The 13,716-nt window shown below is 33.1% G+C and overlaps 1 protein-coding gene across 2 annotated transcripts; it reads left to right on the top strand.

Moving 5' to 3' along the window:
* The first annotated feature begins 7,570 nt into the window (after positions 1-7,570).
* On the top strand, positions 7,571-13,230 carry LOC101515723 (vesicle transport v-SNARE 12). 2 transcript variants are annotated; one of them, XM_004490059.4, is made up of 6 exons: positions 7,571-7,827; positions 7,935-8,054; positions 9,450-9,508; positions 9,612-9,800; positions 12,417-12,584; positions 12,816-13,230. In XM_004490059.4, exons 2-6 carry the CDS (start codon positions 7,958-7,960, stop codon positions 12,966-12,968), a joined length of 666 nt encoding a protein of 221 aa, XP_004490116.1. In that variant the 5' UTR covers positions 7,571-7,827; positions 7,935-7,957; the 3' UTR covers positions 12,969-13,230. The 2 variants fall into 2 exon arrangements, with proteins under 2 accessions (XP_004490116.1, XP_012568296.1); XM_012712842.3 differs by having other exon boundaries at positions 7,686-7,827; positions 7,945-8,054.
* Positions 13,231-13,716: the final 486 nt, after the last annotated feature.

The following is a 13,716-nucleotide window of genomic DNA, read 5'->3' as shown; positions in this document are numbered from 1 at the left end:
ATTTTGTGTTGAATTTCTAAGGCTTTTTAGCCAATTTTATGGCATTTTGTGAGTTAAATGCCACAAATATCTTTTTGGAAACTCGATTAAAATTATTTGTCGATAAATAATTTAGATTAATTACGGTGAACCTTTTGTCGAAAGAAAAATTTTCTGAGATGCAACGTTTTTCGAAAAAATTCATCTGTCAATTGAGTTGCGACAATAGTAGATATTTTTTTAAAAAAAAATTAATTTGAGAAGTGATGTGTAATGATGTTTTTAAAAATATCTATAAAGTTAGATATTTGTTTTGTTAGTTTTAATTTTAATATATATATATATAACTAAGAGAGAGGAAAAAGGAAATTTGATCCTTCTTTCCCTGTTTGTCTCTCCTGTTCCTTTTCTTTCTTCTCTGTTTCAAGAAAACACAACACCAAGTGTCAGTGTTTTTTAAAAAAAAAACTCTATATTTCTTTTAGATCTAAGCTTCCATTTGAGAAGTGACAGAAGGGAAAGTTGCTCATTGCCACGCTACGGTGCTAGTGAGCTAGTTTTCAACGCGACGTCACGAACTTAAATTTTATCGAAATTAATCGCGGTGCGGTAATCGGTTGTTAAAGCTACAACGGAGGTAAGGGCTCCTTCCAAACTTTTAGTTTGCATTTAGAACATTACTTGTGATTTTTTGGAAAAGAAATTCGATGTATTTGAGGTGTGATTTTGTGAAAAATGAATTTAATTCTTTTATGTGTGAATTAGTGAAATTTGTTTTCGGTGTGTTTTGAGGTGTGGTTTATGGTGATCCATATTTGATGTGATTTATATGTTCATAATTATTATTATGAATTTTTAAGATGTGATATATTTGCAGATTTTGTGGAAAATGAATTGATGAAATTTAGTGGTTTATGTGTAAAAATGTGGAGTTTTGAAATTGGGTGAGATATGTTTGAATTGTTGAAATTTAATTGAGGTGTTATATGTGTGTTGTGGAATTGAATTGATTGTTGTTGGTGTGAATTGGCGGTAATTAAATTTGATGAGTTTGAGTTACGTAATGAGTTATTTTCAAATAAATGAGTTTGAACTGAAATTGAAATTTTACAAAAAATTAGATTTGTTAAAGTTGTGAAAAAGTTCAAATTTTAACTAAGTTAAAGAGTTTGAGCAAAAAGATAGATTGAAATTAAAAATGGTTAGAGTTTAAAATATTACTCTTTTAATTACTCTTGGACTGAGTTTAAAAAGAAAAAAAAATTTAGAGTATTTTATTAACTAAAAAATTTCGGTGCTTTAATAGTCGAGTGTGTGTATGTGAAATTTGAACAATATTTGTTTTATTTAGTTTTAAGTAAATAATATAGATTATTTGGTTTTAAAAGTTTGATGTGTGAGAAAGATTTAATATTGGGAATTTCGTTGTGGTTGGATTAGTTTTATTGTGAACAAATTGTTATAAATATTTATGTTTATATAGTTAGCTCATTGAGTCTCGAAAAGGAATCGAGACCATTAGCACCGAGTTAGTGATGGGGAGAACTCTGATATATTAATGTTGTTGTGGTGATTTATGGTTGAAAATTTTGGAGATTGAATATGGGCGATTAATGTTTGAAAATTGTGGTGATTCATGTTTGATGCAATTGATGTGTTCATAATTAATATTATGAATTTTTTAGAAGAAATTTGTGTGAATTGGTGGAAAATGAATTAAATTCAATTTATGTGTGGATTGGATTTGGAGATGTGAATTATGTGTGTTTGTGGAAAATTAAAATTGGTGTGAGTAATTATGTTTGAGTATGCTCTGTGTTGTATCTGAAAAATCATTAGTGTTAAATGAGTATTAAAAATGAGGAATCTTTTAATAGCTGCATTTACTTAATGATTGTGGTGAGAAGAGTTAGAGTATGCTCATGCATTTCATAGTACATGGTGGCCGCGATGGGGTCATGGTGATAGTGGTGACCGTGATAGGCCACAAGATGATGCCATGTGAATTGTTGGTTCATTTTATCCTTGCGGGGATTGTCGCGTCGTGCTGATCTGTGAGAGATTGCACTCTAGAATGTGCTGATCTGTGAGCGATTGCACTCTAGAAAATCGTGCTGGTATGTGAGCGACTGCACTCTTGTATGTTGTGCTGATCTGTGAGAGATTGCACTCTAGAATGTGTTGATCTGTGAGCGATTGCACTCTAGAAAATCGTGTTGGTTTGTGAGCGACTGCACTCTTGTATATTGTGATGGTCTGTTAGCGATTGCACTCTTATATGTTGTGCTGATCTGTGAGAGATTGCACTCTAGAATGTGTTGATATGTGAGCAATTGCACTCTAGAAAATCGTGTTGGTCTGTGAGCGATTGCACTCTTATATGTCGTGCTGATCTATGAGAGATTGCACTCTAGAATGTGTTAATCTGTGAGCGATTGCACTCTAGAAAATCGTGCTGGTCTGTGAGCGACTGCACTCTTGTATGTCGTGCTGGTCTGTGAGCGACTGCACGCTAGTAAATCGTGTTGATCCGTGAGGGGTTGCACCTTGGAAATTAGTATTGGCATGTGAGAGACTGTACAATTATGATTTACGCCCTTCGATGAGGGTTTTGGTTTGGAATTTCGGAATCATGCATTTTGGAATATATGCATTGCATTAGAGTGTTTGACACACGAGTTATGTTTGTTATACTATGATGATTGTATATACATATTCGGTTGTTGTTGTGAGTGTCGTAGTTGCTTTGAAGTGTGAAGTGAGGTTGATTAAGTTTGGATGTACTTATGTGTTCATAATTGATGTTATGAATATCCAATGTGTACTTGAGGTGTGAATTTGTGGAGATTAATTTGGTGTTAATTATGTGTTCATAATTGATAATATTAATTTTCTTAGCTGTATTCGGCTACGACAGTGCAGTTTGTTATAACTTCATTTTTCAACATTGTTTATGCATTTTTGGAGATATGAAAACCCTTTCGAGGAGTATGCTAAGATGAAAGGTTATTTTGTGCATTTAAAATTTAAATGGTAAGTGATATTTGTTAATTTCGGTTGGCGACCCTTTACAATTATTGTGGAAATCTGGGTTTTGCCCTCAAATGAGAATTAGGATCGTCCTACCAGTTAGAACCTTGGACATGGTCACGTAGTTAGACATACCTGACCGAAGTTGTGTCAAGAGGATCTTGCAGGGCGCGTGGAGATCACCCGAGTTGTAGCATGATCAGATTAGGTGGTGGTATAAGAACTAGATGTCTTTCTTTTGTGATTGTATTTATTTCATTTTGGAAGATTGTATCTATGCTTAAAATGTCTGGTGACTTTTCTTTTGATGGGTCCATGTTCCATTTTTTGACGTGATGTGGGGAAAGTAGAGATTCTTGGGGCAGTGCTTTTATGCACGTGTCTGTCGAGAATACCCCAGAGGTATGAACTATGTCTGATAGGTCTCATAGCCCCGAAGTATTTTATATTCGGATACTTTGGTTTATCGCCTCGAAACTATTTCAGTTGGTTATAATTATGATGTAATTAATTATGACAATTGTCGTTTGCGCTACGCTTTGGTATTTTATTAGTTGATTTTTGAAAAGAAAAAAAAAATACACTCGCGCTGTTAAAAATCGGGGTGTTACACACGTTGTACCTTTCCTCTGATCTATCCTTTTATTGTGTTTCCTCTTGATCCGTTTGCTTCCTCTTATGTACAGTTCAACACAACGAAAGGTACAAGTTGTTCCTTTCGTTTGATATATTTGCTTCTTCTTGTGACTTTCTTTGGTAGTATCTGTGACGTCTCAAATTTTTGAATCCAAAACATTACTTAAAATTACTTATTGTTTAGAAAAATTATGATAATTTTTTTTAAGTAAGAATACTTAAATTACTATTTATTTAAATAATTAGTAACAAAAACATTTATTTAATATTCTCGAGAAAATATTTATTCAGAGGCTAAAGCAAAGTAAAAACAATTATTCCTAACGGAAGGAAATCCACTTTCGTATTTCTTGTGCTTTTAGAAGTTGGTGACAAAATATTGAAAATAAACTTAGAGATATCGCGACAAATTTATTATTACAAATTTGTCTTGAAAACGCTTTTTTGTCCCACGTTCGCCGCTCATCAATATTTATCAATTATTCTTGAATCTCTTCGAAGTCATTAGTACCTAAAATTTTGTTATAAGGGTCGATTTTTGCCATCATCAACATCAAACCAAATCTAAACATATGAAAAAATGACACAAAAAATATAAATGTAAAAACTTCCAATTTAAAAGAAAAAAACGCAAATTGGTAAATTGTATAACAAAAACATATGCACTTACGCATAATGCATGCTCTTAAAACTATATGATTCAAATATAAACCTACCACTAAGACAAATTCAATGAATGTGCATATGTCATGACATGATGATACATTATCAAAAATAAATATTCCCACACACCCAACTAAGACATGTCATGTCATATGCATTCAAAAAATATTTTTTTTCAAATCATCATCTTATTCACAAATCACTAATATCATATGCCACACATCTTTATCATGCGAATCATATATTAATAGACAAATAACCATTAAAATTACAACTTTCACCACATACACCTAAATATCGGAACTTGATTTAATATACACCATAAAACTTAAAACTTTAGCATATATAACATGAAAATTCAAACTCTAACTTATATACGTCATCAAAGTTAAAATTTTAACACATATAACATAAAAATTCAAACTTTATTTCATATTCATCATAGAAACTAAATTTTTTATCACATATAACATATAAATTCATACTTTACATAAAAATCATATAATACATATCGAACTCAATGAAAAAATTAGGGTTTTATTATTTTAATCCAGTAGTCTACATTTATTCCTTTTAAAAGACAAGCAATCACAAATCTTTATTTCATGATATCCAACCAACGGTCTAACTATAATTTGTGTGGGAAAAAGCCCTTTGCTTTGCCGTTTTTCATCCTAGTACAAACTCTAAGCCCACGAAGTTGTTTGCAAGGAAAAAAGAAGTTTCAAGCTTTTGATGCATGAAAAAGATGAGGTGTGAATGTAATGGTGGGTAGGATTTCGGTATTCCTTTCTATTTACAAAATCTTGTGTGTAAAAGGTTTGTGAGTTCAGTTTTTTTGTTTTTGTTTTTCTACTTATTATTATTGAGTATAGAAAGATTGTGGATTTAGGGGACAAATTAAAGTGGAGATTGGTAGGTAGATGGTGTTGGGCCTGAATGGAGAATAGGAGGGACAAAAAAATCAATTTTTTATTTATGTTAACCTTGATCGTAAAAAATTGAAATCAAGTGAATTAAATTGTTATAGAAGTGTGTAGGGGAAGTTAATGTATCTCGCCACACATGAGGGGTAAGGGAGAGAGAGGGCTTGAGCTAGGAGTTAAGAGGGAACTATTATTTCCTAATTTATTTGGTCAAAGCATTCAAGACATAATTTTTTCTCTAAAAATAAATATCAAATTTTCTAGATTCTTAAACAACTTTGTCTCCTCCTTTTATTTTATTTATTATTATTTTTTCCTAAAGTGGATTAACCATAAATATTTTCTACTCTTTCATGTGGGTTGAGTTAGACCAAGCCACAAACCCTACTCCAAATTCTTCTTGTACTAAAAAAAAAAAAAACTCATCTACATATAATATATATAAATAATCTTATCAATTGATTAAATAATTCTTACTAACAATTTTATCAACTAGAATAACTCGAGTAAGACAAATAATTATCACACATAAATTAATACTAAAAGAAATATTTATGGATTCTAATTATTTTAAATAATAAATTTAGAGGGGTGTTAACCTGTTCTATGGTGGTATTTTTTAGTAGACGCGCTTCCTCTAGCTTATTTTCTGTACACTCAATTAAATTATTAGTGTATTAAATTGTTCCGCAAACTACCTTTTGTTGTCATAAAAACAAGGTAATAAATTTTTCTCCAAACCATTCTGGTTCTAACATCTAATCCAACCCAAAGTTGTTGTGTACTACAAAATCATCAACTTGGAATAATGGGTCAACCTGTATGGTTCTCAACTCTTGCTACCTCACACAAACGGTAGACGATCGAAGCACGCGTCAAAATGTTGGTGGGATGTTAAGCTAAGACATTAATATCATTGACAATCAAGGTATCCACGTTGATTGATTGTCCCTTCATTAGTGATGGGACCTCAACAATCCTATTCACGATCACCTAAGACATATTCGAGTAGTATTTGATAGTCTGGTGAAAGAAGGAGCATCACAAGTTTTCCACTAGTTTCAAATCAACATTCGAGAGACACTTGGGAAAAAAGGACAAGGAAGAATCATAATCCTTCCTTACATTACCCAACCAACATAACCCCATAAGAATCTCGTTTGTAATCAATGTTGCTCTCTTTGTATTTTCAACACACCCTCAGTGAGCAGTTTTGCCTAAAATCAATCTCCAAGATTTGAGTAATGGCTTTAGAGTCGTAGGATAATGTTTTCCCTTTCACCATTGATTCAAACTTTCTCTCAACATTTGGATGTATCCTCTTAATGGGTGGCACATTGGCGTTCACATAGAACTTCCTTATCACCCTAAGTTGCATTGATATAATTATGGAGTGAAAATGCTCCCACTTTCTTCCCCTTAAGTTTTTTTGAATCTTAAGATACTCAAACTCGTTTAAAGCAAAACTCCTCTATGGATTAAAGTCCTATTTAAGGATAACATCGTAATACCTTTCTATGTGAACTGAAGACAAGAACACATTATCCACTTCACTGGAAGTTCCTTCACCACTACTTTTGTGTGTGTGGAGATTCTAGACCTTTTTGATGCTATAATGATAGTGGCAAAAAAATACTCCAAGAAAATATTAGGTTAGGAATGAAAACTAAGCAAAAATATAGACAAATAAGAGGGAAAACAATATAAGGTGGAAAATTGATGAATGGTGCAAGATCCATATCAAAATTCTTTTAAATGCATGTTTCGCATATTGGCTTGCCAATCAATAATCGAATAACAAACACGCCATTCGAAAACAGGTGAACCACTTTAGAAAACTACATATTTTTGCCTGAAAATGACAGCAACTTGGTTGGCTTTTTTTGTGTGTATGCATAAATCTGACGTTTAGAATTCAAAACTTAGCCCGTCTAGCAGTATGTGATATTTGTCGAGTGAAATTCGGCTTAATTAGAAGTTAATAAAAATTAAATTTAGCTTGTGTAGCCAAGTCCCTGTATTTTTTTAGAAGCTTAAAAATAAAGACTACAGAAAACATAAATTGTAGAAAAATATACATGATTTTTTTGTTTCACATAATATTTTGTTATTCTCTTTCAAGGTTATATTTTTGCCATCTAAATTTCATTTAGATATTACTTTTTCTTTTTTCAAGAGTTTTAGTTCTTATCCCTTTTTTTTTTCTTTCAATTATTGAGTCAAACTAAAACCAAATAATTATAAATTTAGTGAACACAGTTGAGATGTCCTTAACTATAGTTAAACACTTTAACTTAATTTTTCTTAAAAAAAAAAATGCCATTTCTTTACTTTTTGCAAAATGAGGAGGTGAATTTGATTTGAGTCTCCCTTCCTCAAAGAAATTGGTTGAGTGCTGACTTGTATAACCTAAGGCCATCAGCAACCGGCAACCGGAAACCGCCAAAGCATGAAAGACTAAAAGTCCTAAAGTGTCCGAACCGCACGCGATCCTTCCCTTCTTTTCCATTTTCAGTGTTCCTCAACAGTAGAAACCAAAATCTCAATCTTCCTCACTTCAGATCCCTCACAGTACCATTCGATCCAAGTTAAGGTAAAATCTTAATCAATTTACCACACTATGACTTTCCTTCATTTCCAATTTTTTTCGAATTTCATTTTTTTCTTTCTTTCTTTCTTTCTTTCTTTCTTTCTGAGAAGGGTTTCACAGTAAATTAGCAAAGATGAGCGAAGTTTTCGAAGGGTACGAGCGTCAATACTGCGACCTCTCTGCTAATCTCTCTCGCAAATGCAGTTCCACTTCTCTTCTTTCTGATCAAGGTACTTTCAATTCAAACTTAATCATTGTCGTTTATCTGTTTTTCATGTCTCTGAATCTGATTGGTGCCAAATTGTGTAATAGATTTTGTTTCTTGTCTTTGCATTGGATATGAGCGAGGAAATAGGGATTATTATTGTTGTTAAAAATTTGTTGTGTTAGAAAATCCTTTGATAGCTTAAATATGATTTTAGTCTAAGCAATTATAGTGTGTTTGGTTTTAGTCCCTGAATTTTTTTTTGTTTGGATTCAGTCCTGCAAATTAAAAAGAATTATTTTTAGTCCCTAACGTGCTCCGTGGCCCAATAAAATTGCACCACTTAAAATAAAACAATGTTATAATTGCATAGACTAAAATTGAAATCATATTTAAACCTTTGAATTGGAAGAGGTGGCTAAAAATAAAAATTTCATTATTTTTTGTTTTTGAATTTTGTGCCTGCTGCTATATAATTTGAGTTAATTATATTACTGGTTTGATCATTTGAGTTAATTATATCACTGGAACTCGGCATGTTCTTGGACTCAACGGTTGCAACTAGATTGTGATTTAATTATGTTAACACACCTCCAAACTGTGATTTGGGACACTCGTTCTGATTTGCGGTTGTTGTCATCCAATTTTTTTTTTTTTGTCAAATAGTCCAGTGACTAGACTCAAATACCTTAAGTGTGGAGAAGTCGAGAATCCTGAGTTCAATCCTAGGCCTCTACTATCTATGTCCTTGCAGCTACCAATTGAATTATACTTACGGGACATAATCAAAATAAATTTAGGTGACAGCTGAAATTGGTAGACACTAGAGAATTTAAGATTGTTAGTTAAGCTCAGTCAAGGTGATGGGATAGCCGAGTTATCAACTTATGATCCAAGAAGTCAGGAGCATCACATGAGTCATTTCATTTCTTTCTGGTTCTTTGGGGAACACATGCAGGGAATACTTAGTTACTTAGACATAATTTTTTACATTTATAATAAATATATTATTATTTAAAATTTTTAAAAAAAGCATCTGTATTATTGTTATTTACTATTGAACTTTTCAAAAGATATTGAAAGAGTGCGAATTAATCAATTAGCATGCCAATATGCCCATGTGCCGTATACTTGGTCAACTAACTTATATCGAGGAGTACTCTGTATTTGGTAACTATGGACTTGACTTATGTTTGACTGTTGCTTCCATGCAGTCTAATGATCCTTATTGACATGGATTTGGTCATATGTTTCTTATGTTAACACTGTTTACTCATTGGAAATTAATTCTCAAACAAACAATTTCTGGGTGTCAAATGTTATTCTGAGCATGTTTCTATGACTGATTGACATAAAAATATGTCATTATCATTTACTTTCAACATTAAATCCAGTTACTGAATTTTCGTTGTGATTTCAGAAGAGAAGCTGCAGAAGTTTTCTGAGATCAAAACTGGACTTGATGATGCCGATGTTCTGGTACAATGTTGAAGTGTTTTCTACTTACATCTTATATCTCAGGTCTTACTTTTATACTTATTATCTTTTATTTGATTTTTATTTCTCTCTTTTGTCTCCCTAGATTCGGAAGATGGACCTTGAGGCAAGAAGTCTGCAACCAAGTGTAAAAGCAATGCTTCTTGCAAAGTTGAGGGAATACAAATCCGATCTAAACAAGTTGAAAAAAGAATTTAAAAGGATTACATCTCCCAGTGCTGAGCAGGCTGCCAGAGATGATTTGTTGGAGACTAGAATGGCAGATGCACATTTGGTATATCTGGAACTCTGGAATATATTACTCATACTTCATAGCATATTTTTCTTGAAATGAAAGAAGAAAGCTTGTGGCTTTCTTGTTTTTGGTTAGAGTCTTTCAGAGCTCCAAATTGGGAAAATAAGGGGCTATTTACTTTGTGAAAACATTTTCTGTTTTCAATTATTAAAATTTGTGTTCATTTTACCTTTAACGGGAGACTCTTGAAGTAAACAATTGTGATGGAGATAAAATGAAATGCTAGTTAATGTATATTCATTTCAAGAAATAATGAAAACAATTTTCCGACATTTTCATTGTTTCTAGAAATGTAGACAACTCTTCACTTCAAAAGTCTCTTACCTCCTTATTAACGAGTACAATTAACACAAATTTTAGAATATGAAAACAGAAAATGTTTTCACAAAGGAAATGGTCTCTAAAGTTTTGTTTCTTGTTTTGATTAAATCATATTTTATTTGTTTGTAAGTCAGATCTGTTTATTCTCTTCTATATCTCCTTGATGGGAGCATGAATGAAAGTATCCTGACCTGTTAATCAAACTAACTATCACAAAGGTTCTCCATAAAGTATCTTGAGTAGAAGTAATTACCGTAAATCTGGTAGTTGAAAAAGTTGAGATTCATGGAGTCATATTTCATAGAGTTTAAATTGGGATTTAATCATTCCCTAACATGAAAGATTTTGGAACTCATTGGAAGAGAAGAGAAATAAGGGAATTAGAGAAGATAGGAGATGGATTCGAGATGATTTGGCTGAAAAATATTCTTGCTCCCGCAAGGTTTGGCTTCCAAGAAAGAAATTTGCAGATCATTCATCATTTCTCCAATTTCACGTCAAAAGTTCTGAGACTCGGTTAGGAACATCTAGTTATAGACGAGGGTCTGACATTGGGCATAATCACGCTCACTTCTGGGCATATTTATGTGTAGTTCCATGAATGCATGATTATTCTTGAGTTAACTCAGAACTGTACAAGTTAGACTCTAAGTATTAAATTAGAGTTTACTCACTTAAGTATCAACATCGTTTCAGTGTCAACTAAACTAGACTTGCATCGACCCCATATGGACTCACGAGTTTGAAGATAATTTAACAAGTCTACAAAATAATGGGTATTACTTATTTCCCCCAGATATGCCTAGATTGACAATGGTTCAATGCTTTATAAAAACCTATAATGCAACAACTAAATGATAGGGCTCTACACTAGTCACAAAACATGGATCTCTATGCTATAGCACTCTGACTATGCAAATCAGTATCCAAATGTGATCCTATCAGCAAAGGAGTTGAACAACGTTGTATTGAGTCTCTTAGCATAAACAGATAGAACCCCTTGCCCAATCCACGTAAGTCCAATTCTAAAATGATGCAGTTGAAGTGTGAAGTAAGTCAGGATATTTCCTGAAATTCAGGGAGTTTCTGTTATAAGAGAGGGAGGGGAAGTTAGGGTTCATTCAGAAATGTTGTTAGTAATTGGTTGGGAAAGATTTCTTTCTGGTTTCGGAGTTAATGGAACCCTGGTTTACCAATTCTGTTTCTGCTTTCCACTATTGTAAGAGCTTCAAGCTCACCATTTCCAGTTCAATAAAGTTCTGTTTCTTACCTTAAATTTGCAAGTCCTATCGTAAACTAAGTCATGGATCAGGAAAGATGAACAAACCCATCATTGCAAGTTTGCAATTAACCCAATAGGCCAATGAGGTGGATGAACTCTACTCTAGTGAGCTAAAACCCAGTTTCAATCAGGGGAACCTAGTCCTACCATCCTTCACTCTGTAGTAATTGCGAACCTTATTGATGTTTAACTTACTATGGTCTTTTTGTAGTTTTTTTTATAGACAAATATTGGTTGTTAATTTGTTAGGGGCGAGGGAATTTGCTAGCAGCAAAGTGTTTTTGGTGTGTGTGTGTATGCTCAGTTATGAACCTATCTGGTCATATGGGTAAACCACGTGATTTTTGGGCTTAATTGCGCCCAACGCTCATAATTGAATCTTCTATTTCATGCATCAAGCACAATTGCACTCACTTTTGGGCATCTTTACACTCTAATTCCTGTTGCATTCCTCTCAATTTGCTCTCATTTCCTTGAGTTATCCTGACAAACAAATATCTATTAAAATTTAGATCACAAAAACTTGAATTGACATGAGATTTCGTCAGAAAAATTTATGCATGCAAAACTAGAGTGCTGAATGAAAAGGTTATGTAGCTACTATGATTCTTACCTAAAGAAGAACTAAATGAAGAGAAAATGCAACTAAAGTGATTATCCTTGCAAATAAGTTGCAGTATTGCAGATATTTGCACGTGCATATCTTGGGTTATGTTTATTCTATCCTCCTCATATCTTGTATTTTGAATTGAAGATTTTTTAAATCAATTGCATTTGTGATGATAAATATTGCAGTTCCAAATGCATATCCAGTTCTCTGATTGTCCCATTACCATATATTTGTTGAATTTTGTAGATTTTTTTTAAATTGTAGCTTTTTTTTTTCTTTTGAAATACAAAAAATGGTAGCTATTAAGGAAAGTAGTGCCTTAGATCGAATGCTGTTAATCTATTACCTATCATTTGGTGGTGACGTAAGGATAATGTTGCAGGCTGCTGATCAAAGAGAAAGATTAACTATGTCTGTAGAGAGATTAAATGACTCTAGTGACAGAATCAGGGAGAGCCGAAGAACCGTGCTGGAAACTGAAGAACTTGGTGTCTCAATCCTCCAAGATTTACACCAGCAGCGCGAGACTCTCCTGAGCTCTCATAAAAAGGTACTTGATATGTGAATGCTATTTTTTCAAATGGTTTTTCGTATTTCACCTTTAGATGGTTCTTGTCCTCCTTTGTTTTGCTATGAAATTATCATGAGATTATCTTCTCTAAGGGTAAGTCAATCTTGACAGTTATTCCGTTAGATTAAGATTGTTAGCCTTCAATGTAACGAATGCAATGTAGAAGCTGTGATGATTGCTGGTTGATTGTCACTTTTCTTGGCCTTGCAGCTTCATGGGGTAGATGATGCTATTGACAAGAGTAAGAAGGTTTTAACAACCATGTCACGTAGAATAACAAGAAACAAATGGATCCTTGCATCTGTGATTGGAGCTCTTGTTTTTGCTATTGTTATTATTCTATTTTACAAGCTATCTCATTAGCTAATATGTGTTCGGTTGTATATAGAACAATATGTGTTGTTTGTCGTATCCCTGCAATTGTTTGTCCATTGTTATTTTCATGATTGGTGAAGTTGTCAATGATGTCTTGCTTTTTATGCTCTACATCGTGTTGTTTTCTTTTGAAATGAAAGAATGTTTACTTGATGCAAGTAAATTTAGTCATGTATACTTATTTTATGACACGATGCTTATGCTAGCAATATAGCATTTCTGAAAGTGTATGAATTGATTGAATTCTAAATTCCTGTGCTAATACTGTAATTCAAAAAACTAAAAAAAGATACTGTATAACATGCAGTTCCTATTATCGTTTCAAAATCCTAGTAACTATGTATTGAAATGAAAAAGTGTATGGCAGAAAGCATTTGATGTGTCAGCCTGTTTGGCATATAATAGTCTATTATTATTACAGTCTGGTCTTTTCTTTTTCTCTTGATCTTGATCTTGAGGTCTCCATCGGGCAAAATGTGGACGAAACAAGGGACTTAAGAGCTTATAGAGTTTTCCACTTATAAAATTAGAGCAAAGAGCCTTAAAGCCCTGGTCAAATTGTTGTTGGTTTAAGCTTAAGAATGAGGTGTGGTTGGTTGAGACGTTGAGTGGTGGAATAGTATAAGTAAATCAAGTACGAAATGATCACGAAGTTGGGACGATGCCAAAACAAGTCGCGTTGTGGAACGGGAACAAATAAGATGACGAGGCACGCATCCTCATTGGTGAGCTACCA

Source organism: Cicer arietinum, chromosome 2, assembly GCF_000331145.2.
Source record: "Cicer arietinum cultivar CDC Frontier isolate Library 1 chromosome 2, Cicar.CDCFrontier_v2.0, whole genome shotgun sequence".
Taxonomy (NCBI): domain Eukaryota; kingdom Viridiplantae; phylum Streptophyta; class Magnoliopsida; order Fabales; family Fabaceae; genus Cicer; species Cicer arietinum.
The sequence above is the reverse complement of the archived record's forward strand: the minus strand, read 5'-3'. Positions and strand labels throughout refer to the sequence as shown.